Source organism: Narcine bancroftii, chromosome 7 (assembly GCF_036971445.1).
Source record: "Narcine bancroftii isolate sNarBan1 chromosome 7, sNarBan1.hap1, whole genome shotgun sequence".
Taxonomy (NCBI): Eukaryota; Metazoa; Chordata; class Chondrichthyes; order Torpediniformes; family Narcinidae; genus Narcine; species Narcine bancroftii.
This window is the reverse complement of record NC_091475.1, coordinates 12006802-12033679: the sequence shown is the minus strand read 5'-3', so window position 1 is coordinate 12033679 and position 26878 is coordinate 12006802. Positions and strand designations below refer to the sequence as shown.

General features: G+C 42.0%; 1 protein-coding gene across 1 annotated transcript in view; it reads right to left on the bottom strand.

The window, feature by feature from the left end:
* Window positions 1-138: 138 nt before the first annotated feature.
* LOC138738509 (C2 domain-containing protein 2) overlaps window positions 139-26878 on the bottom strand; it is a 55830-nt gene continuing 29090 nt past the window's right edge. The window contains exons 8-14 of the mRNA XM_069888834.1: window positions 22587-22651; window positions 19435-19550; window positions 16136-16307; window positions 13876-13992; window positions 8914-9041; window positions 6159-6459; window positions 139-4273 (exon numbers count right to left, since the gene is read on the bottom strand). Coding sequence (XP_069744935.1) covers window positions 4065-4273; window positions 6159-6459; window positions 8914-9041; window positions 13876-13992; window positions 16136-16307; window positions 19435-19550; window positions 22587-22651 — 1108 coding nt within the window. The 3' untranslated portion in view covers window positions 139-4064. The remainder of the gene's footprint in view (window positions 4274-6158; window positions 6460-8913; window positions 9042-13875; window positions 13993-16135; window positions 16308-19434; window positions 19551-22586; window positions 22652-26878) is intronic.

Sequence of the window (26878 nt, the reverse complement as noted above, 5' to 3'; positions counted from 1 at the left end):
TGAGAAGCAGTTTGTGTGTAAATAAATGCATACAACACTTGTGACTGGTCAGCAAATCTGGCCAAATCTTTCTTTAGACCATGATAATGCACATTTTCAAGAGGATGAAACACAGAGAAACGAGCAACAAAAAAAAAATCACGATTCTCAATATTTATTGCATTAGTTATAAGAATTAAGACACTGTAGTTTAGAAGGCAACTGGGTAACTTCAGCATTTCTCTTTTTAAGCTATACATGCGACATTTCATTTAGATCATCAATAACTTAGTGTGCAATCCATTTTCAGTTCTCCTTCCTGGCTCAGTTCAATAAATCATACTTATATTGTTCTTTTACTATTTCCTGGTACTGAGAGACCACCAAAGGTCAGTTCCAGTTATGGTCCACTAGGGTTAAAACAAAAGCTTGCATTTTAAATGGTGATACTGATTTTTATGGGTATTATCTAATACTGGGGCGACACCATGCTTAGTTCTACTCTTTGGTCATAATTTTAATGCGCTGAGCATGACATTCCCAGAGATATAAAGGTAAAGATAGTGTCCTAAAATGGACTATGGAAATGTACACATTACTTTGATACTACATTCCTAAACTTATAGAAAGTATCAGCATTGAGCATTAAAATACTGAATCAACTAACCCCACAGAGCAGGTTTATATCTCAGTTACATTATTGGTTATTAATAAAAAACAGGTTTGCCAAGTAGAGAAAGTAAGTGGAAGAGTGAAGACACTGTGATTGTAGTTTACATAAAACAAATGCTGGAGGAACTCAGCCAGTCTTGCAGTGTATATAGGAGGTAAAGATATTTTACCAAAGTCCTTCCTCGAGGTAGAAGCCTTGGGGCTCAGGCCCGAAGCATCTGTCATACATCTTTGCCTCCTATGGACACTGCAAGACCAGAGCTCCTCCAGCATTTTAACCGGAAGACTTTCTCCAAAATAAATGAATAATGATGAGTGTTATTGTTAGTGCAATGGGAAAAACATATTAAAGAATCTAAGAGACCAGTCTGAAATTTCTTTGCAATGGAAGTTCATGGGAAGCAAAACTAAAAATCCCAATCAACCGTCTTAATTGTTCCTTCTTTAAATTGGCAATACGTTAAAAGTGGAAGATCTGCCTTGAAAGCTGAAGTCTCAAAAGGTACAAGTGGAGTTCTGGGAAAGTACGCCATTTTGCTTTTTATCTACGCAGCTCGTTATTAATCAAGCACATTTTAGCTTGTGAGAAAGAGCAAGGTTTGGCAGTCATGGCGAGGAAGATCAAAGGGAAACAAAAAAAATCAATGGATGATTGAAGTGGCAGATTGATTTAAGTCAGCTACAAAGCCCTGAACATGAGAACCGACCAAACTCCAAACTACTGGTTATTAAAGACTTCTTAAAAACCTGTACGAAAAAAAAATGGCAGTAGAAAATGTGAAGCAAATGCATGAAAAGCCGGTTGTCAGCAGGTCACATTCATGATAAACCAAACAAACGAGGGTCACATTCTGAAGGAGGATGTGTCGAGAAGCGAGCAGCCCTTGCTTACATATTCCAACACAACTCCCAGGGTGGCTTGGACTTCTGGCATAAGGATGCCCCTGGAAAGACAAGTAACTGCCCTCTGAAACTACAGATCTGTTCTGAAGTGCCACCTTCACAACGAGGTATCTACTGCTAAGGTGGCTTTTCATCTACAACCGAAAGGTTGAGAGGTCACATCAAAAAAAAAAGGCACAACAGAAATCTTGCATCACTGGCAGGATAGGATCTTCGGAAAGCTATTGAGAAAAAAAGGTGCATTGGCACAACTTATTAATTCTCCAAGTGCAGTTTTAGAAGATTCCCTTGACCTCACTTAAGAGGTAACACTTAAAGCAGCAGAAAGCCCACCTAGTAAATAGGAAGCTCTTTATTAAGTTTCCCTGCAGTAATAAACAGAATAGGTGCTTTGTCTTATATACTGTCCCATTTCAGATACATTCAGGACATTGGAATGTTTGCATACGGTGTCATCATAATTCTACTTTTGCAGCTGGCATTTCTTTAAAATTTGTTTTCTTCGGATTTGCATTGCTAAATTGTAAACTATGCAAAATCCATGAGTAGATTTGCAGTCAGAACCTTCAAGGGCTGACTAGATTGAATTCAATCTTCCAGCAAGGTAGCATAGAGCATCACATGATGAGCATAACTTAATTTTTGCATATACCAAATGCAATTGCTTGAATCACTGGACAACAGTTATTTTTTTTTCCCCTCAAAAAGCTTTGCTTCTTGAACATAAATGGTGATAGGCAACTTCTGGCTGGACACAATTTCAGATTTGTTGCATCACGCAGGAAATTGGAGAAACATTAAATTAACTTTTATTGAATTTAGCGTTTAATTGCATGTTCCAGCTCTCAGGTTGACTGCACCTGTTGCACAACAAATGTGAGGAGCCCAGAGTTTGTCTAAGTCACCAATTTCACAACCAAAATAGAACTCAATCGCCTTTCTTAATAAGTGCGGTCATGCTGCGTCTTTGAGCCTTAAGCAAAAACTCGCCGCAGATGTAATAGAATGTATTGCAGCTGTTGCGACATTGACGAGACATTTCTGCTGTATTGAATCTAACTGAAGACAATAAATGCTATTATAAAGTACATTCGCTATGCTATTGCCTGAAGAAAATGTGCATCAACACGCATTCAATTTATATCAATGTAATGCACAGCATCTGTATATGTGAGCTGCTTTTATAGCCTGTCTGCATCTATCCTGACCAAGCATCCCCAGGTCTAAGACAACATTTGCATAGCATGTGAACTGAGTACATGCCCAGGCTTCTTTGGACTGACCAAAACAGCTTGCTTTGTGGACAATGTACAAATGGACTTAAAATGTCAGGAAATCACAAAATAGGTTGTATCTAAAAAAATGATAGGAAAATTTTTAACTGATTTTTGTAATCAACACCCCAAAAGTGTTCAGGGAGCAAAATCTTTGTTGTCCAATGTAAGTTGGCCCGGTCATTACGAATAAGACAAACCTCCCCATTTCGGATTTAATCATTACACTAGGAAAGTCAACCAATATTTTTCCATTGGTTTTGTTTGTGAAGGGACAGTCCTCTCACATTACTCTTTCATCAGTCTCATCCACATTTCAGTAGAGTTCTTACAGGCAGTCAGCACCATTTTACGGCTCAAGGGATCAAACAGCCCTCAACACGCTTATTGTCAGGTTCTCCAAAAGGATTAGTCTCATTAACTCACAAATGTTTATGGCCTTAATCAATAAAAAGTGCTCTCATCACAATCCCATTTGGGGCCAATAAATGTGGAGGGAATGCTACAAGGTATATACAAATGGTTCACTTCCATACAAGTGGCTCATTGAGGTCTGCCCACAAGGCAGAGGAACTGTCCCTCTTGCAGAATTGGCCGTGGACCTCTCCCATCTGTTGAGTTAGCCCTAGAACCCATCCCTTCTGCTGAGGTCTAGAGATAAACTTCCTGGTCAGTTTTAAAGCAGCAAACTAGTGGGCAAGAGGATGGTAGAAACGCAAAGAAAAAATGGACAAGCCCAATTAAGGTTCTTTGTCTTTCAACACAACTGCATTCTTTTGAACAGCATATGGCAGTAGTCATTTGAATATGCATTAGACAATGAAGCATGCTAGGAAATTATTCTAACCCAGCAACAGGTTAGATAGGCACCTTTTTAAATTTGAACTGGAAGGTTGGTTCCTTGGCAGGACTGGGATCCATGTTAAAAGATTAAAGGTGCTCTGTCAGTTCCAAATACTCAAACTGCATTCCATTCTCATCACTGTGGAAAAAAAATCCAGAAAATTACAGAAGCAAAAGTTCCTCCCAAAAGGAGTATTACAATTTTTCTCTCCACAAGCTTGAGATTAAATGTTTAAAAACAAGTATCCTTCTAAACTGGAATAATTTGATAGAACATGACTGGGAGATGCAAGTCAAATAAAACTTTGAGGCTTTTGGAATCTGCATGTTTCCTTAGTCACAGTGCAATGGTGTGAGATGGATGGCAAAGAGAGACTCAAGGCCTCAGGAACCTCAGTCTGCTGCAGAGCCATCAACTTTAGCTTTACTCTTTGATCTCGGGAACAGCCTTTTAATTTGCTTCCTGGCCGACTTCCTTTCCTTCTGCAGGGGCGTTGGTTGATCCAAATAAACCAGGTCATTGTGCGACTGGCTCATTCCAGGCTCTTTCTGATGATGTCTGCGCTGGAAAAAGAATTTTGCACCACTCCGCATGAAGCCACCTTAAAAAAAATACATCTTTACATCAGTAAAGTGCTGGACAAGGCAGCAATAACAAGAAAGAATGCGCATATGCGCATATCCCCTCCAAAAATGTCCCATGCGCATATCCCCTCCAAAAATGTCCCATGCGCATATCCTCTCCAAAAATGTCCCATGCGCATATCCTCTCCAAAAATGTCCCATGCGCATATCCTCTCCAAAAATGTCCCATGCGCATGCTGAGCTAATGTGACCAGAAGCAATTTTTTGTGAAGCAGAATCGGCGCATTTCAGTAGCCCATGTGCTGATCAGATTGCTCTGAGTGTGTCATTTACACAAAGTACAGATGCAACAAAATCTTTTACTTGCTTCAGTTACACTGGTAAACAAGAAAGAATTTCAGGTCATCTCTGCATTGTATTTGTGTATATCGTATATTTCATCAAATGTCGACCACCCATCCCCCCCGTTTTTCAGCCTCATTTTAACTGTTTTATGGTATATCTGGCGTACAAATCGATCCCCATTTTGGAAAATCACGTTGCAGAATGTGGACGTGAACAGAGGAAACATTTCTACATAGTCACCCGAAGTAAATTAAGAAAATTTGCACTGCAGTGGGCCAAGTCACACCCAGACCTCAGTGATATTTTGAGTCTGCAGTAGGCTGGTGCAAACATTTCATGAACAGGAAAAATCTGGTATTATGCCCCAAAAAATTTCACAGAAACTACCAAAAGATCTTGATCATAAAGTTATAACTCTATCTATCCACTGTTCATTATCTGAATCAACATTCCCACTCATGGAGTTTTATATTAAAGTCACAAATTGCGATGCCACAAATCCATCAAAGCTGACCAATCGAATGGTAAGCGTTCCAAAGCCTTTCACATGGAGACCTGTGATTTCCTGCAGAATCCTTGGACAGGGAAATCTAATAATTTGAAATGAAAAGCACAGAAGAATAAACCAGAGAGTTTTGCTTTGGAGGTTGTGATTAGGGTGCCTCAAGGTTGGTGCTGGGGGTGCCAGATCTTTGCTACCTCTATCAAATGATTTGAACAGAGATATCATGCAGGTGTCAATTCAAAGCTGGGGATAGAGAGGCTTCATGGATTGAGCCACATTAGTGCAAAATAGATCAGCTATGTTCTTATTGAATGATGGAACAGAGAACACGACAGCACAGGAACATGCCCTTCACCCCACCATGTTTATGCTGACTACATTGTCAATTTATTGCTGTTACCTGCATGTGGTCCCCATCCCTCCACTTCCGGCTTGTTCACAGGGCTGTCCAAATGCCTCTTAGAAATTGCTATTATATCTGCCTCCCTCCCAACCAGCCGCATGTTCCAGGCAAATACCACTGTTTTAAAAAGAAAACTTACCTTGTAAACCTCCTTTAAAATGCCTCCCTCTCACCTTAAATCTATGTTTTCTAGTATTTGACCGGGGTGCCACGGTTAGTGTAGCAGTTAGTGCAATGCTGTTACAGCACCAGTATCCGGGGTTGGAATCCAGCGCTGTCTGTAAGGAGTTTGTATGTTCACCCCTGGACTCTTCAAAATATACTGGGGCTGGAGGTCAATTGGATATAATTGAGCGGCACGGGCTTATGGGCCAAAAGGGTCTGTTACTGTGCTATATGTCCAAAGTAAAAATCAATTTCCACCCTGGGAAAAAGCCCCATTTTTACCTCAATTTCAGAACTGGGGTAGGACATGTCCCAAATCTACATGACAAACCTTTACACCAATGGAGCTCACCAAGCTTCTCTTCCCATCCCATAGCTTTGAGAAGTCGCTAGCACTGACACCATGTTGGTGACAAATGAGTTTAATGCAACAAGAGCCAAAAAGTATATATATTCCAGCGTTTGGAACTCAAAGAACATTCACCTCTTGATTGTTTCATTGTTCCTTCTGGACTGCCAAAGGAAATGTTAGATTTCTGTTTAAAATCCAAGACTTCCTGAGAGCCCATGCACCATTGATTGAAGTGTCCATCAACTCCAACCGCTGATTCGGGGGGCAAAGCTTCTTCAGTAGCACAAATCTTGGGGAAGCTCAGAGTTTCAGAATAGAGTTCAGTAGTGCTGTTGGAAGGAGGATGGGGCTCGGTCTCTTGCTTCAAGGAAGCGTCCATCGCTGCCGCATAGTTGGCGGACAGAATCATTCCATCGCCCACTGTCAGGGGAGCCTGGAGGTCAACAGTTTAGATCATCTCATCAGACTATATGACATGCTTCCAACCAATCATTTCATGCATTAAAATACAGGGAGTCCCCAGGTTATGAATGTCCGGCTTACGGACAACTTACGCTTACGAACAAATTGTGCCCCCAATTCGAGCATGCACATAATGTTACCTCACAAATGCTCCTTTCAAGGCATGCTAAAACTTTTAATCATGATTTTTTTTCTTTACTTTTCCTATCTAAACTGTTTTAAGAAGTTTCTTAATTTTTTTTAAAACCGTACAGGTACTAAGACAAACATTTGACTAACTGACAACAAGAACTGCTTGTATCCTTTCTGAACTATCTACAAATTCGATTTAAAGACTGACATAGGAATGGATCTCATTCATAACCCAGGGATTCCCTGTACAAACTAAATAAATACTCAGTCAAAACTGTGATCAATACACCAATGCCAATCTATTTGAAAGGTCTCCAACCTTGCCCCTCTCTCTACAGACACCTTTGGACCTGCTCAGAATTCTCACCATTTTGAATAAAATTCTTTTCTCCAGTAAACCTATGATATGTTTTGAAAAAGTGACTATTTTGCAAAGAAAATAATTTCAAGCACTTCATGCTTAGTGATCGTCGGGGGATCATAGGTGGACAGGGTGAGCAAATTCAAGTTCTTGGGAGTCACTATTTCGGAGGATCTTCCCAGAAAAAATGGCATCGTGAAGAAAACGTGTCAGCACCTCAACTTCCTCAGGAGTTTGCAGAGGTTTGGTATGACATGGGGAAACCTGGCAAATTTCTATAGATGTGTGGTGGAAAGTGTACTGATTGAAACATAGAAACATAGAAGATAGGAGCAGGAGTAGGTCATTTGACCCTTCGAGCCTGCTCCGCCATTCAACGAGATCATGGCTGATCTTAAAGTTCAGTACCCCGTCCCCGCCTTCTCTCCGTAACCTTTAATACCTTTATACTGAAGAAATAGATCTAATTCCCTCTTAAATAGATTTAATGAACCTGCCTCTACTGCCCTCAGTGGCAATGAATTCCACAGATTCACCACCCTCTGGGTCAAGAAATTCCTCCTCATCTCGGTCCTAAATGGTTTGCCTATTATCCTCAAACCATGGCCCCGGGTTCTGGATTTTCCCATCCTTGGAAACATCCCATCTGCATCCATTCTGTCCAGTCCTGCCAGAATTTTATATGGCTGCATCACAGTCTGGTAGGGGGAACACCGATACCCCTGAGCATAAAGCCCTGCAAAAGGTAGTGGACACAGTCCAGAACATCACGGATAAAATCTGTTCCAAACATTGACAGGGAACGCTGCCGTCAGAGAGCAGCAGCAATCATCAAGGATCCACACCACCCAGCACAAGCTTCTTTCTCACTGCTGCCATCAGGAAAGAGGTGTAGGTGCCAAAAGACTCACATCACCAGGTTTAGGAACAGCTGCTCCCCCTCCACCATCAGACTCCGCAACAACAAACTCAATCAGGGACTCATTGAATGACCTTTACACTTTGTTGATTTTTTTCTCTCTCTGTATTGTTTACTTTTTAAAAAAAAACATTGCATGTTGAGTCAGTATTTTATTTTGCACTGCCAAGAAGTGATAATTCTGCCTTACCTGCAGGGGATAAAGAATCTCCGGGATGTATGTGATGACCTGTATGTACTGACAAATCTGAATCTGACAATTCAATTTGTTCAGAACACCTTCTACCTGAACAGGTACTGCCTGGTCACTCATCCACCTCTCCCATTTATGAACACACCTGTTCCTCACAGTTATGGTCTTCATTTCCTGGAGACAGCTGTAACCACAAGGACTGCAGCAGATCCAGAGGTTGGGGGGGGTGGGGAACAAGAACTGCAGGTGCTGGAATCTTGAGCAAACTAAGAGAAGCTGGAGGAGCTTAGCAGGTCAGTCAGCATTTTGTGGAGAGAAACGGTCAACGATTTGGGTTGCGACTCCCATCCTGAAACATTGACCATCTGTTTCCCTCCAGGGATGCTGCCTGATTTGCTGAGTTCCTCCAGCTTCAGCAGTTATTAACATTTTTTTTTAAAAAGACACACACAGCAAGGTAACAGCTAAAAGATCGTTTTCTTTTTGAGTGCACTGTTGGGAAAGTGACCTGGAAGCACGTTTGCAATATTTTATACTTCCTAGGATGGGGAGGTGAGCGCAGAAAAGCCTCTGGATGCCCTGTCATTTCCCCCTCATCAAACGACCAAAGAAATGGTAAAACTGTCCAAACTAGAAACATAATCCATGCTTTCTCCACAACAGAATCAACAATTAAGCATCACATTCTTTTACAATATATATCACAAATGATACAACGTACTAAAAACTAATCTCAGGTTTCAGAAAGAAAAATGACTGCAATAGAACCCCTGGAAAATGAATTAAACATGAGAAGCCCTCATTAAGGTACAGAACCCACCTTTGTAACACCTGAAATAACAATAGTGCTTTTCTTGACCGGAGATTTCAGCGCCTGCTTTGCAGATTCAGTGAGTTGCCGAATTGCAGCTTCAGCCACAGGGTCTGTGCCACTTAAATACAGGAGCTCTAAAATAATTTAAGATCAAAAAAAATCAATGCACATATCACTTCTGAAGAGTGCTTGTTACTGCAAGAGCAACTGAGAGGGAGAGAGCTGGTCCAAATTAGAACAAAAGAACAAGGAGACGACCACTTTCTGACTGTCACCCTCATTATTCAATAGAATCACAACTGATCCGCTGCTATAAGACCACTTTTTCCAATTGATCACGCGTTTGGTGAGAAATTTTGAAATATATTTCTTGAATTGCCCGCATTTGTTTTCCTACTGGCATCCATCTGGTCATTTCCTAATTTTACTTGTGTAGCTCCCAAACCGACACAATTGGCATGTTCAAACCTGCCTCTTGAACGGACAACAAAACGCTACCACATCACGATTACTTTTCTCTTCCTATGATGTTATGAAAAATCCTGAAATTTTATTCTGCAAAGTAAAACACAATGTGGGAGAAACTCAGCAGGTCAAGCTGTGTGTTTTATGTAGCTAAGATATATAACCCATGTTTTGGGCTTGAGCCCTTCATCAAGGTATTTTTACTTTTGCTGCATAAAGGACACTTTTTGACCTCCTGAGTTTCTCCCACTTTATGTTTTTACTTCAACCATGGTGTCTGCAGACCTTCGTGTTTTACTTTCAACCTGCAAAGCTCAGCTTGCTCTATGACGTGTTCACAAAAAAAAGTATCTCCAACACATTCCATGATCCCATCCTCCAAGATACGACTGTCAACGTCTCAAGTAGTTCATCGTTTTCCACCACCACCTTGTTCGAGACCTGTTTTTATGGAGGCGGTAGATTTAACCAGTTCCACTGTCACTCCCCCCATCTTCTGCCAAGTTATTATACTTATTCAGCGTGTAAGAAGACTGCATTCAGGAACAAACTAGTGCCCATGTGTGGCATGGTAAACTATCTTTTAGAGAGCATGGGAATGTGGTTGTAAAACTGTTCCAGTCTCAGATACCTGTCCTTTCAGTTGATTTTCCGGTACTTCAGTAGATTGCTTGGAAGTTTTAACCCTTTGGACTCTGGTCATTTTTAACCTTTCATCATACATACTCTGGACTGGGGTAAACTACAGGACAAACCAGTTGGTATAAAACCAGTCCTGGAAAATGAGGGCATGGCATATATATGTGCTTGGTGGTAGTCCCCGAAAACTGGGACATGGAGTCCAAAGGGTTAAAATGTAGACAATGTGTAAGCAACGTTTATGTACATAAAAAAGGAGGGAAAGTTTGACTAAAAGTTGCTCATTATTTTCCCACCAAGGTAGACCAAAACTACTCCCTTAACATTTAACTGGGTTTAAACCTCATCACAATAGCGTTACCAAGAGGAAATGTAGCATTGATTAGAATTACAGAAGGCCCAGGATGTAGTGAACACCACAGGAAGGTCTGAACGTATGATGGCTCACAGAATAGAATTATTATTGGCAAATGAAATTTAATACAGAACTTAATGCACAAAAGTGCTGAAGAAACTCACCAGGTCCCACAGCGTCCATAGGTGGCAAAGAGATCCAGCCAATGTTTTCGGCCCTGAGTCCTTCTTTTGGATCTGTGGCATCTGCAAAATTTCTGCAGGATTTGTGTCTCAGCTCCGATCGCAGGGAGGAGCACAGACCAACAAAGAGTGATTGGTCAATTTTAAAAGAATTATATTTACATAATCCTCCACAAACTCAGCATGTCACAAAGGTCAAGGGATGCTGGTGTTGCCAGAATGGGAAAACTGTCGGCAATTTACATTCAAGTACAGCAATGGAGTAGGAAATTATCATAGTGGAACTTTTTCTGAGGAGACATGGGGTGAACACTCCTGTCCAGACACCATCCAAGGTGATAGGCAGTTCCTCACATTGTACCCAAGATGAAAAACGATAGTCTGCAAATCTTTCTTCTCAAACTTGTTGGCTGCCTGTCCCAGCTCTTCGAGTTCAAGAAATGTCCTGAGGATCAGGGTATAAATGGGGACACAGTACTTAGCAGCATTCTGTAGAGATCCCTAGATAAACCAAGCATCTCACCTTTCCTCTCCTGTCCTCCTTTCCATGACCAATCACCCTTTGTTGGTCTGTGTTCCTCCCTGTGATCGGAGCGGAGACACAAATCCTGGAGAAACTTTGCAGATGCCACAGATCCAAAAGAAGGGCTCAGTGCCGAAAACATTGGCTGCATCTCTTTGCCATCTATGGACACTGTGGGACCTGGTGAGTTTCTTCAGCACTTTTGTGCATTAAGTTCTGTATTAAATTTCATTTGCCAATAATAATTCTATTCTGTGAGCTATCATACGTTCAGACCTTCCTGTGGTGTTCACTACATCCTGTGCCTTCTGTAATTCTGATCAATGCTACATTTCCTCCTGGTAACGCTATTTACCATTCCAAAAGTGCATCAAGTGATTCAAATTCATCGTTCAAGTCCAGTGGCCTGAAGTTTAACCAACCTCACTTCTCCAAATTGAAAGAAATTTGGTGAACAGTACATTGTAATCACGATGGGCCGTGATTAAATCAGCATTTCCCTGTCTCCTCAGGATGTATAGCTGCCGCAATGAGAGAACCTGCTCAGGATAGTTTGATGCTGCAGAACAAAATCTAATTTAAAAAAAAGTTTACTCAAGAAATAGCGAGAAATGTCTTCATACCCCTGTTTGTTTAAAGCCCCAGTTTATTAACTGATTATCTGATTGGATTAACTGATTGGAGTCAAAGTGAAAATGCATTTGAAGAGATGAAAATAAAGAGGGGGTGCGGGAGGGGGAAGGATTGTACATTTGTTTTTTTTTGTCTTACTCCAGTAAACATTAGCCAAAACACCGAGAGATGAATCACCCAATTTCACATACACGTGCGAGATTGACTCATGAATCTTCTTCACAGCTCAGGTTTAAGCTGAATCATATCCTCTAGACCAATCATTTTCAACGGGGTAAAATATGCACCCCCACTCCCCCCCCCACCCACCCGGACGCCACAGCACATTCAAGGGGGTGGACGAACCAAAACCATAAAATATTTTTTTTATATAATGTGCAGAAGAAATAAACTACACTTGACTGCTTCTCAGGAAGGGGGCCCATAAACTAAAGGGGATGATAAACAAAGAAAGGTTAAGATTGGCTCCTCTAGACCGAGCTGCTCTCATTGCTTTTTCTGCATTCTTTTGAAATCCTTTTTGCAAAAAGAAGTTACAGCACAACATCTGCAGGGTGCTTTACACAGACAGGGCTGTTGAATCTTTATAAAAGCAATGTTTGTGTATTATTAACAGAGATTCCAGATGTTGCTCTATTAGACAATACTAATCTGTCCCAACACACAAAAGAAAAGAATTTAAGAGAACAGAATAGCTTCTTATTCCTTTTCAATTTGGTAACCAAATTTCATAAAACCACTGTGTGCCAGGCACATCCTGTATGGGTCGAGGAATAACGTTGATAAAGATTGTAGGGATGCATAATTTCAATTACTCTGTGGCCCACTCAAGGATGCTTGTTACTGACACTATGGGTCCTCTACCGGCACCACCTACGGCTCCTAGAACGCTTCCACCAGCGTTGTCTCCGCTCCATCCTCAACATCCATTGGAGCGCTTTCATCCCTAACGTCGAAGTACTCGAGATGGCAGAGGTCGACAGCATCGAGTCCACGCTGCTGAAGATCCAGCTGCGCTGGATGGGTCACGTCTCCAGAATGGAGGACCATCGCCTTCCCAAGATCGTGTTATATGGCGAGCTCTCCACTGGCCACCGTGACAGAGGTGCACCAAAGAAAAGGTACAAGGACTGCCTAAAGAAATCTCTTGGTGCCTGCCACATTGACCACTGCCAGTGGGCTGATAACGCCTCAAACCGTGCATCTTGGCGCCTCACAGTTTGGCGGGCAGCAACCTCCTTTGAAGAAGACCGCAGAGCCCACCTCACTGACAAAAGGCAAAGGAGGAAAAACCCAACACCCAACCCCAACCCACCAATTTTCCCCTGCAGCCGCTGCAACCGTGTCTGCCTGTCCCGCATCGGACTTGTCAGCCACAAACGAGCCTGCAGCTGACGTGGACTTTTTACCCCCTCCATAAATCTTCGTCCGCGAAGCCAAGCCAAAGAAAAGAAGATAAAATAATGAAACAGCATTCTTAACCCTCAGAAATAACCCCATCTAAGCAGTAATTCACTATTTTTATAACAGTACAATGCCGACTATCTGAAATCGGAATCTCCGAAATTCTCAGTTATCTGAATTTTTTTTTTTAAATTCCGGGTAAAAGAGGATATCAGAAATCCTCATTTATCCAAAAATTTAAAAAAATATATAAATCTGAACCGAACTGACGGGCGACCTCAGGCTCCCAACAGCGGCAGCAGCAATGGACCTCAGGCTCCCGGGCAGGAGCAGGGCCCTTGGGCACCCACCACAAGCAGGGCCTCTGTGGGGAAGTGTTGGTGATTGGTGGTGGCCAGCAAATTTTTTTTTGGTGAGAATTAAACATTAATGTTTAAAAAGCTTTCCCTTGTTGTTTGTTGTTGTTTAAACACGGTCAGCAATGATTTGCTGTTACTAAAGAAATGACCAGTTGTCCAAAAAATCGTTGATCTGAAATAGGCCCAATCCTGACCATCTTGGATAATCGGAATTGTACTGTACCGGTATTATTCAGAATCAGAATTTATCGTCATGAAATTCTATGTATTGCAGCAGCGTCACAGGGCAAACGTTCATATTATAACCAACTTAAAACATTACTGTAAAAAAAATTCTTTGGATGTTCAAACACGTATTCCATTGTAAAAATATGAACTGCAGTGCAATTACCCATAGACAGTTTGTACCTGTATCAGATGACGACAAAAGTTTACTAACAGGTGCACCCTGTTCAGCATTTCTCAGAGCCAAGGATTCTTCATTTGTATCTTTCTCATCCATTGAGGATTTTATCGGGGTGTCTGCTATCAAATTAAAAAAAAAATCCAAGTCAATTGTTAGTCAGAAGCTGGCTTGGGCACTAGAATCCAACTGATGATGGGCTTTTTCAGAATGTATCCGTAAAGTGACCAATTCCCCATGCAAGAGTCCTGCTTGACAATGTTGGGATTGGCCCCTGAGAAGAGTACAGCAAGCACAGAGGAGAATAGGTTCAGTAAAGGTGGTGAAAAAACAATTGAGATGGTCAATGCCACAAATGGGTCTAGAGGGTTGAAGACCAAAGGGAGTGGGAACTCTGAAGTCAGGAGGAAATGTTTACCATACATCTGGTCAAAGAGGTGGGTGCAGAGGCCAAGGCAGCAGAGAAACTCAATTTCATTCTCAGAATTTAGCTTTACCTCCTTCTTCAACTCCAGTTTCTCCAGCAGATTGCAGGGTTCTCTCTGCCTGTCATTTTTTGCAGTTCCACTCTCACTCCTTCCTACCTCGATCTTTTCACGGATAAGTTCCACCTCGATCTTCACCTTGCACATTCAGTGGATCACCCTCTACAATGACCATCGTCAACTTGATGCCACAACCAGACCGATTCCTTTCCCTTCCCCTGACAACATTCTGATCTCCCATTTCAACCTCCACAATGCTCTCCTCAGCTACCACCACACAGCCACTTGATCTCCACCCTTTCAGACATTTCCTTTGCTCTCTTCCCTGTGCCTGAAATCAGTTTTCCAACCTTTCCTCGTTCCGAGGACAGCTCATCCACCTGAATCATTAACTCTGGTCTGACCTGCTCAATATTTCCATCATTTTCTTTTTTAATTTTGTCCAGATGATAGTGAACTATTTTATCAAGGCCTGAAGGAGGGTATCATGGTGGGGGGGGAGGGGGGGGGGGGGGGAGGGGGGGGGGGGGGAGTCAATTTTTGGAGTGCATGTTTGTAAGTTGACAGTAAGGGGATCAATAAAATTCTGAGGTTTATTTTAACAAAAAGCAACAAAGTCCACAAGTTGTCTTTCAGAAAGTAGATACTGCATTGGGGTTGGATAGTATGATATTTATCCTACAATGGCTTTCTCTCCCAGCTGCTTTTGTACCCATAACAAGTAACTATATTTAGGGCAAAGATGTACTCAAAAAAAAAGTTCCCACGTATGACTGCTGCCCATCAACTCCTGTTGAATTGTGTGGCGAGGAATCCCCAGCTTCTGCAATCAAATTGCAGGAAGCTAGTTTTCATATCAGTGGGGTCTCCCCTTCTTCTACTGACGACATTCCCCGGGAACATTGTATTACCAAGGATCCCTACCCTCTATCACCCAGAATCTTTGACCTATTACTCCCAGGAAAGGAGGCACAAGAGCATTAAAAAAAATCAAATCAGGAATGCCACGCAGAGAAATAGTTTCTTCCTGCAGTCTGTGAGATTAAAGAACAGTATCCAGTAACCATGGGTCTCTTACTAATGAAATTGAGAAAATTATTCCACTATATTCATACACATTTATTTTGTACATACGAACGTGATTTTTATGTATGCTGTGCGAAAAATGTGTGTGTGTGTGTGTGTGTGTGTGTGTGTGTGTGTGTGTGTGTGTGTGTGTGTGTGTGTGTGTGTGTGTGTGTGTTCTCCAGACAAACACTTATCTGGTTGTACATGTGCAGACAGACGATAATAAGATGCAAGCAAACAACTCAGAAGAAAGTGTTGCAGTGTGCTAGGGCAGGAGTGTAGAAACTGAAGCAGTCATAAATCAAGCATTAACTTCTCTTACCCACCACAATTCTGGATCCCTTAATATCCTTGCTTTACTGAAAGAGAGTTTGGACATTTTTATTTGACTTTGCCTCGACATATTTTGGTTTGAACAGACAGGAGGGGAAGAGTCTGGGCACAAACATTTTAGATTCCCGTCACCTTTTGCGAAGCTTTAGAACTAATTTAGGTTCGTGCCCAATTGTTCCAGCATTTCTCACAGATGGAAGGGAGAGAGAAAAAAAAACTTTATTCATTGCAAACCTTCCCTCAGATCACTCCATCTTTGACTCTTAAGGGAATAGATGCTTAGACCATGCAGCCTATGCTCAGAACTTTGCCCTCAATATCCTCAAGTATTAGGAGCTGGTCACAAGGACAATAATCACCAATGCAGTATTTTCATTACCTGCCGGCAATCCACATGGCTTCCCATCTGTCCGAGGCTTCATCTTAACTGCAGTTACCGTGGTAACAACAGTGCCACAAGGCATGACTGTTTGATCTTTTTCTACTTTCTTTGCTGGAAGTGGCGAAGGGGCCAGTCGAGATTTCATTTCACTGGGTTCCATATAAACGAACTGAAATGAGACCAGAATCACGGTTCATATTCTAGGAACCTGCATCCACCATTGTCTCACAAACGAGACTGAAGTACACAGACTTAAGACCAGGTATCAAGTATCCATGAAACCTGTGCTCCATCTCAAAATCCTTCCCAAATAAATTCTGAGAAAAGAAGTCTCATACTCTGTATTCCCTGAAAAAGTTGGTTAAACTGGGCTTGTACGTTAGTTGAAAAAACAATTTTAATCTGGCATGTGACCCACACAAAGTAGCAAATCTCATTGAAAGGTCCAGGCCCAAAATATTGGTCACCTTTAACTTTGTCTGGACCAGCTCCATTTCTCTAACACATTTGTGCTGCAAATCTTATTTGTCTCCCGATCCCATCTCTGTAACTGGATCCTTGACATTTTCATTGGAAAACACAGTCAGTATTCATTATAAACAACATCTCCTCTTCATTGATTATCAACACAGATGCACCCCAAGGATGCGTGCTTAGCCCACTGCTTTGCTCATTACACAGCCACGACTGCGTAGCCAGGCACAATTCCAATGCCATCTACAAGTTTGCCAGTGATACTACAGTTGTCGGCAGAATCACAAATGGCAATGAGGATGTGCACACGAGGGAGAAAGAGCAGCTCGTTGAATAGTGAAACGACAACGACCTTGCGCTCAATTTCAGCAAAACCAAGGAGATGATTGTGGAAGTTCAGAAGGAAGTTAGGGGAACACGTCCCAGTCCTCATCAAGGGCTCAGTAATGGAGAGGGTCAAGAACTTCAAATTCCTGGGCGTCAACATCTCTGAGGATCTGTTCTGGTGCCTCCATGTTGATGCAATCACAAAGAAGGCTCGCCAGCAGCTATACTTTGTGAGGTGTCTGAGGAGATTCAGTATGTCACCAAAGACTTCCGTAAATTTCTACAGGTGTACCATGGAGAGCATTCTGGCTGGTTTTATCACTGTCTGGTATGGAAGTGCTAACTCTCAGGACAAGAATAAACTCCAGAGGGTTGTCAACTGGCCTGCCACATCACAGGCACCAGGCTTCACTCCATCGAGGACATCTACAAGAGATAGTGCCTTAAAAAAGCAGCTTCTATCCTCAAAGACCCCCACCACCCAGGCCACGTCCTCTTCACTCTGCTACCATTGGGGAAAATGGTACAGGAGCCTGAAGACAAGCACTCAGCGGCACAAGGACAACTTCTTCCCCACTGCCTTCAGATTCCTGAATGATCAGTGAACCAAAGACACTGCCTTACTTTTTGGGCATTTTTTTTAAAACATATAGTAATGTTATAAGATGGTTATAATTTGAAAGTTTGGACTATGATGCTTCCGCAAAACACCGAACTTCATGACAAAAATTCTGATTCTCCCTGATCCCAGCCAGGACAGCAACATACTTGGTGTCAGAATGTTGAAACAGAAGGCAAAAAAATACAAAAGGGAAAGCCAATCAACTTTGGACAGGCGAGTTGGACTTGGCAAACTACGCCACAACCCCTCACCCCATCCTCCCAGCACATTAACTGCAACGGCTGCAACTTTCACCCAAATTAGCGAATCAACCATCTTTCGGAACCCAAACAAGCTGCCCACCCATCAAGGTAAACGGCAATCGAATAAAACTCTCACAACTGAACCTGCATACTTCAATCCATTCCTTCAAATCATTCATTTTAGAAAAAAGGGCAGGAAGATGTTTAAGCATAAAGAGCGTACTTCCAGTAAAGCCAGAAGTGGAAAGTAATCTAATTATGAAAAACTCAAAACATTTCTATAATTTCATTTCAAATAGCCAGACTGCTTCATAGAAAGTATAGAAGAGAATGATAACAATGGTAAGAGAGCGGCAGGTTGTGGAAGATGAGTTAAGATACAAACACTACCACTTGCCACACAGCTTTTGTATTTGTGGGTCAATATTTTAAATAAATGGTGAAACCGGAATGCATTGTTGACATACACAAGAGAAAAGAAGCTTGATAAATTACGATGATATGACCTTAATCCATCGTTTTTAAATGGTGCAGACTTTCAGAAGTTGAGGATCTTTATGGATGAAGCAGAGATCGAGGGAAATGAAGAATTTCCCTGAGATAGATATATACACATACATAAATGCGTGCGTGCACAATAGCAGCAGAATCTGGACGATGCATTGAAGTGAGCAACAAGCTGACGTATTTCATGACAGAGAAAAACTCGCAATAGACATCCAATTTGTGCATGGGAGTCTTCTTTCTCCAAATATTGGCATCAGCACAAGGTTTGTTCCCCTCTCCTCCACCACAGTTTCCTTACCGGTTCCAGTAACAAACTATGCATCTATAAAAAAATTATTCTAAATATGCATCTTTCCCTTTTAACAACGCTCATGAGAAATGGCATTTATGCAAGCATTAAATCCTTTCACCACTTTTTGAGAGCCCATCAGGAAATTGAAACTCTGCATACATGGATCAAACATCACAATTAGACATCAGACAAAAGATTCAACCAAAGCAAAAAAAAACCAAGCGATTGCTCAAAGGGTCGACGGGTAATCAGAATGGGAATGGAGATTCTGTAGTAAGTGATCTTTTGAAGTCAGTGAAAAATGCTTTTCACTCATACCCTGAGGAAGGGCTCAGGCCCAAAACATCTGTAATATCTCTTTACCTGCTATGGATGCTGCGTGACCTGCTGAGTTCCTCCATTCTTTGTGTTTTAACAGCAAACTTCAGACTTTCATGTTCCATTCTAAGTGAAAACTCCCTCCAGCCTCAAACTCAAACAACCTTGAACAGTGGCCGCGACCAAACCAATGTATTCAAATGAAAATTACCTTGCCCTAAACATTTTCCCTCACCTTAAGCCCAAAGATACTTCAGCTTCTAGAGAACAGCCGATCACTTTCACATATAACCCAACGAGGGTATTAGTATACATAATCAAATCAGTGCTCGGCTGCAAATAAACTTATTTTACTTCAGATCAATCTTCCTTTTTTTTTTTAAAAAAAGAAATAATTTCAGCCACAATTCAAGACTAGCACTCTGCAGCAATTTGATCTAAATCTCAAACTTAAAAATAACCCAAGAGAAGGTATAACTCAGAACAGAAACCAAACGGTTGTGCTAGCTCTTACCTCAGCCGTGATGGATCCCAAGCGATTCCCATTGTGCGAGTTTACCAAACGAAAGCTTTGTCTCCCACTGGGCTGTTTTTTGAATAGATCTATTGGCACCGTCACCTCCCCAAGTACTGCAACAACGACAGAAAACAGTACACAAACAACATAAATCCCTTCAAAGTACAATGGAAATCCACAATGAAAAACAAAGTTAAGCAAAAGTTTTTAGGTGGGACTTTTCACTTGACCAGCAAAGAATATTTCTTCTGAAACTTTGCTTACTGATCTATAAACATCCAAGCTTGTCTTTTATTTTGCAGAATTTCCAAGCCACTGATTCACCCAAAACCAGGTAGGCAGATGTTGTATATTCTGGATAGCTTCAGTGGGAGGAAGATAAAATTGAGTGCTAGTCTCTCACCATGCCTTTACGCAGGGGTTCTCAACCTTTCTCTTTCCACTCACATCCCACGTTAAGTATTCCCTAAGCCATCGGTGCTCTGTGATTAGTAAGGGATTGCTTAAGGTGGGATGTGAGTGGGAAGGGAAGATTGAGAATCATTGCTCTCGACCCAATTGTTACCGAAATATTTTGCTCAAGGAAAATGGTCATTGGCCATTTCCTTTGGAGTTTTGAAACCCTGCACATAATGAGTCCATTAGGTACAATTAAAACAGTGGTTTTCAACCTTTTTCTTTCCACCCACATGCCAGCTTAAGCAATCCCTTACTAATCACAGAGCACCGATGACAAAGGGATTACTTAAAGTGGTGTGTGAGTGGAAAGAAAAAGGTTGAGAACTACTGCTTTACAGACAAAGGTAAATAAATTTTGTCCACTTATGCACACAATAAAGGAATCTTGAATTGCGAATTTTCGTGGAGAAGCAAAAAGGAATTTGTATCTTGCAACGTAAATCACTACGAGCACCAGGACAGATGAAAAATACCGTACATTTTGGCGAATAAGTTGACCAGCAGATAGGTTGACACCCTTTTTTTTTAGAAAAGCCTCATTGTAATGGATTTATGTTATATCTGGCCTATTCTATAATTCAACACCCATTTGTCCGGGCCTCTCAAGAACAACCCAAATCTATCTATTTATTTATTTATTTTTTAAATACCCCAATCGCAAGTAACAAAGCTGTAAATTAAGTTTAAAAAAAACACACCTCAGCCTACCAGGCAGCAGCGGTAACAGCCCACGGGCCTGAAGTGGCAACATCGTGCTCCCGGCAACCTCAGGCCCTCAGGCAGTTATGGCGACGCCCAGCAGTGGGGAGGCATCGGGGAGCAGCAGTGGGAAGATGCTTCCAGCATCAGCTTGTATGCCGAGTTGATGTCGATCTGGTTTTTCTTTTGGTGAATTTAAGGTCTCAAAAGTTTATCTGGCATACAAGTCGACCCCCCCCCCCCCCCCCCCCCCTACTTCTGAGAACTTTTGTAGGGTTACATGACTGGACTTACACGCTGAAATATAGTGATTTTTTTTTAATGGTGCAACAAAAGCCTGCATCTCTGGGTGTTGAAACACAGATAGGAAGAAATTAAGTGCAGAGTCTTGGTTAGACTCCCCTCCAGCTTTGCCCTGCACATCTCATTGATTTCTGTAATAAGATAAATTGAGATTCCAGAACGGAAAAGCTTTATTTCAAATTATAAGGATATGAATTTGATTGCATTCTATTTCAGAAGATTGTGAATATTTTAAGTGTAAGCTTTTAAATGGTAGGAACACAATTGCAATGGGCAATAATTAATATCCTTGCAAGCTATGGCCTCACCCAGGCATACAAGTAAAAGTAGCAGAAGATAGAAATCGGCAGAGAATTCAGAAACTGAGAATATTACACAAAAATAAAGCTGGAAGCATTTCTGTTTAAAACAAAATGCACAGGGATTAAAGCCTGGAATCATTATTTCTCATGGCTGCAGCAAAATACAAATTTTTCAAAATTGAAAAGAACAGCACGGTAACAGGCAATTTCAGCCCATGAGGCCGTGCCACCCAATTTACAACCAATTAACCTACACCTCGGGTAAGAGGAAACCGCAGTCCCCGGGGAGAGCCCACACATTGCTTAAAGACAAGGTGGGATTCGAACCCGGGTCCCTATCGCTGACGTTGTTAAGGCGTTACGCCAAACGCTACGTCAGCAGGTGGCCTCCTCTATAGCGAAGGAGAAATGCTACACTTGCACCCCACACGTTTTCCCTCACCACCATTTCAGGCCCCAACAGTCCTTCCAAGTGAAGCAAGAGTTGTGAATCTGCAGGGGTCATCTCTTGCATCCAGTGTGACCTCCTCTACATCAGAGGGATTGGACGCAGACTGGGAGATGGTTTCCTTCAACATCTTTGTTGTCTGCTGAAATAGCAGGGATCTCCCAGTGGCAACCCATTTCAGTTCCCCATCCCATTCCCCTACCCACCCATGGCCTTGTGCACTGCCAAACTGCAGCTACCCACAAATTGGAGGGACAGCACCTAATACTCTGTCTGAGCACTCAAACCAGATGGCATTAACTGACTTCTCTGGTTTCCGTGAGGCCCTTCCTCATCTTTATCCCTCGATCCCTGTCTCCTTTCCTCTAGCTCTCCACCCCCTTCCTTCTCTATTGAGAGCTACCCCCTTCCCCCCCACCCCACCCCACCATCCTCTCGGCCTTCTTCTCTTCTGCGCTCCCACCTGTAACCTCTTGCTTGTTGGCCTGTACCCCTCCCCCTGCCCTTTCTTCCCTCCTCTCCTCTTCATTCCAGAGCCTGCCTGCTCCTTGCTCATTCCGAGGAGGAGCTCAGGCCCGAAACAGTGGTTATTCTTTGTTTCCTATGGATGTTGCATGACCTGCTGAGTTTCTCCAGCACTTTTTACATTGCACAAGCACATTTCTGACAGGCAATGGAATCCAGGATTAATGACAGATAAAGAAAAATATTGGGTAGCGGTTCAACAAGAGTAGGCTCGATGGACTGAATGGCTCACTTTTGCTCCTCACAAATGAGCTGCAGTTTTTCTTCAAAGAATAACCAAAACTGGGTTTGTTCTGCAGCGTTGAGCACAATTCAGCATGATTTACATGGAATTGTGCATGGTTCCACGAAATTAAATGCAATGACAGAAATAACAGGTTGGTGTAATGCTAATCGTGGGGTCAATTACGTACTCTCAGAGGGCCTTCCATCCTCCAAAACCTGCATGCGGAGTTTCTTCGACTTGGCACTCAGCTCACTACAAGAGAACAAAACATCACCGATTTAATCCTCTGATGCAAATACTCTTTCATTTGAATAGGAATACGTATCTCTTCCAGCTCTACAAACCACTGAACACCTTATATTAAAAACCTATTCAGACAGGTACGTGGTTAAGGAAGGTTGAGAAGGATATTGGACAAACGTAGACAAATGGGATGTTTAGGTGGACAACACCGTGATTGGAATGGACAAGTCGGGTCAAATGGTCTCTTTCTATGCTGTAAAAACTACGATAATTTCCCTAACTTAGTCTTTCCGTGAACCCCATCTTCTTGATCAAAATCTAGAGTTGTGGTTCTCAACCCTTTTCTTCCCACTCACATGCTACTTTGAGTAATCCCTATCCCATGAGTGCTCTGTGATCGGTAAGGGATGGCTTAAGTTGGGATGTGAGTGGGAGGGGAAGGTTAGAATCACTGCTCTAGACTCAATTGTTACGGAAATATTTTGCTGGAGAAAAATTGTCATCGGCCCATTTCCTTTGGAGGCCTGAAACCGTGCACATAACGAGTCAATGAGGGATGATTAAAACAGTGGATTTCAAACATTTTCTTTCCACCCACATACCACCTTAAGCAATCCCTTACTAATCACAGAGCACCTATGGCATAGGGATTATTCAAAGTGGGATGTGAGTGGGAATAAAAAAAAGTTGAGAACCACAGGTCTAAAGCTCTGGAATTCCTTCCCCAAGTATCCACCTGCTTTAAAGCCTTCTTTAAAATAAAAATCTAGCCATCTACTCTGATCGAATGTTATAATACCTCTGTTGCGCAGTCTCAACCTTCATCTGCTTGACCTTCAAAAAAAAAAACACCCTACGTCAGAACAACACAGAGGGTACTGCTGCTGCCTCTCAGCCCAAGTAACCAGAGTTCAATCCTACCCTTGGCTCGGTTGGAGTCTCCCTCTGATCACCTGGATGTTCCCACTCCCTGGATGGTTGGTTCATTGGCAAGTATACATTACCCATGGTAAAGGTGGTGGGGAGTTCATGGGCGCATGGGAAAGAATATGTTACATGGAAATTAGATTGTCCCATAGTGTGGCCTACTCCCATTTAGTAAACAAACATGAAAATAAGAATATGCTGTCACTAAAGATGTTTGCATAATATCCTGCTCTGTTGGCCCTTCCAAAAGAGCCACATTGACTAGATGGCAAGGAGAGAACAAAAAAGATTGGAAGCCCAGTGAAGCCCTTGAGGTCCTGTTGAATTAAATGGAGGTATTCTTGGTTTGTACCCAGTGAGGTTGTGACAGCTAGCACCAGGCATCCTTTGAGTAATGGATAAGAATTGGAGTGGAGAAAATGGTGTCCTGAGGATAGACAGATACAAGATTGGATAAACATCAAAGATGTGCTGCCACGTTAACTATAAATGACCTCTTAAAGCAAATAAGTGGCAAAAGAATCACAAGTGTTACAGTCATGTACGTTAACATGGACACGTTGAAGGGATGGTTTCTGTGCTGTAAAACTCTAAGAAGTTCAGGGATGTAGAAAAAGGGGAGAGAATAGGGCAGTTGGATTGCTCTGTTAAGGGATGGCATGAATCCAGTTGTACCAAAGGAAAAATATAACCAGCAGGTAATAAAAAAACCACATTTTTCCAGATTTTGTCTTTAAACCACACCCACAGTGGGCCTATAGCAACTGCCCTTCCATGCACAAAAAATATTTTTTTCTTCTGCAACATGATGTTTCTTGCTAACTCTTGCTTCTTCCAAAATCAGGTAAACTTTGAACACATTTAAATAGTCTTTATTATATCCTTTGAGATGTGACAGAATGGCATTAAAGCTTCCAAAAGCGGAACTTCCTGATGTTGTACTACAGGACCATTGTTGGACATGCACTGCCTGTGACTGCTTCCTTTCAGCATTGAAGTTTGAGCAGAACAGATTTCAGAGCTGAAATCCATCTTCCTGTCATGAAACATCAGACAGACACAGAGGAAGAGACAAAATGTTTTCGATTTCTAAAGCAGAAATGCTTCTGCAAGGCATAAAGATCAGAAAGTGTCCCCAGGGAAACTGAGAGGCAGGAGGTGAGCTGGCAAAACCTGGGCCAGTAGCCAAATCGCATGGCTCTCTCATGAACCGAGAAAAACTATTTCCAAGGGTGGAATTCAAAAATAAAGGCTATGGATTCAGTTTTATTTTAAATTGCAGCAAACAGGAAGGATGCAGCATGTCAGGCAATATCTTTGGGTCGAAATGGTCAGTCAACATTTCAGGTTGGCACCTTTTATCGACAGAGCTCAATAAAGGGTCCTGTCCCAAAACGCTGACTACCTATGGATGCTGCCTGACCTGTGAAGTCCCTCCAGCTTGCTCAGGATTCCAGCAGGTTTCCCAAGAGCATTTTAAAACTTTGATTATAATGCAATGTGCCCTGTAGCAATATGTCAAACACAGCACCCCCCACTTACCATTTCATTTTGCACGCCACAGGAAACAAATTAAAGCCAGCTCAAAGCGAGGAAATTCCTTGGTGGAAAAAATGGTCCATGTTCTGCCCAGTTCACATGAGAACAGAATTACTCAGCACAAGGTGGAGAATTATTTTTTTGCAAGATGGGGTTTTAAAATTAGTTACAAGATCAGTTCCCCACTAGAGGATTGCCATCATTCATGAAGATAAGTCACCAAGACTACCAACTTGCACATTTTAAATGTACAGGCCCTTCTGGCCCACGAGCCCATACTGCCCAATTGTTACACCCCTGCTATGTTTTGGAGAATGGGAGAAAACCGGAGCACACCGAGGAAATCCATGCAGACACAGGGAGAATATACAAACTCCTTACAGAGACAGAACCAATTCAAACCCGTCGCTTGTGCTGCAACAGCGTGGCTCTCACCGCTCACGGTGTTCTAAGATCCAGATGTTGTCTGGATTGGTAAACTTTAGTAATGGGGAGAGATTGCAGACTGGGCACATTGTCCAAGGAGTGAAGAAACCTGAAGAGTCCTGATTGGAGGTATCTAAATTTATTAGGAGGCATACGTTGTGTTTTTTCCCCAAGCAGGGGGATCAAAACAAAAAGACAGCAGAAGTTGAAAGTGAGAGAAAAGAATTTTACAGCATATCCATGGGGATTTTTAAAAATTTGTTTCAGTGCTTGATATTTAGAATGCACTGCCAAACTAAGTGGTGGAAACAGAAGTAATCACTTGGTTCAAGAAGCATTTCGACATTTTGGGTATATTATATATAAATGTTTTATTTTTAAAAGAGATAGACTGTGAGCGGTTTAGTGTAGGTCACCACAAACAGTAACACTTCACATCTCATTTAAAATACAAGAACTTTGCTGAAAGTGAGACACTGAAGAACTGAAGACAATTATAAACTATTTTGGAAATGTTTGCTAAGGAACTTCAAAAGGAGGTGCAAATGAAACAGTCCACGCTCAGAGATTGATAAGATCTCTCAGAGACTGGGTCTGGAGCCCCGCAGGAAGGTCATGTGGTTTTGCAAGGAGAGAGAGAGAGAGAATTCAGTTCTGCAGTGGCTTTTTGAGACTGGAACACGACAATCATAGCAAACTGCTGAAACCTCATTTGGAAGACGGGTTGTGAGTTCTGAGTTCAGCCTGTTGAAAACCCTTGTGGTCCTTACAAGAGGGAATGGCTGGCTAGAGGGTTTCACCTGAAGTAAGGGAAACAAGAGGAGCTCTGTGGTGACCAGAAAGAAGAGGTTATTACTTGGAAAACCCTGACAGGGCGAGTTTATTCAGCAAGAAACTGAAGTGATCGATGGAAGTTAATCAGTTTGTGGGTGTGTCAAACGAGCAACGAATCCCTCTCTGAAACCAACTAGAACCTTCCTGAGAGGTAACCATTTACCATTAAATACCAGAGCCTGGTGAAAATCAATAAATGTTAAATTCTGTGCACAGTATAAGAATTGTCTGATTCCAGAGAACTTGGAGGAGTGAGAAGTGTGATTGGACTGTGAATCAAAGAACTTTTCTCAACATATACACATTAAAGGGGATTAAGTTAGATTAAGTTAATAGTAATAAGTTAAAGTTTGATCCTGTTTTTATGCTTAAAGGAAATTAAAAGTAATTTTTGTTTAACCATCTGTCTTGGTGAATTTCTATTGCTGCTGTGTTTTAGGCCCATATCAAATGCACTTAAATAGCCACCGCATAGAAGGATTTGGACAAATGGGGTTACTGCAAAATGGT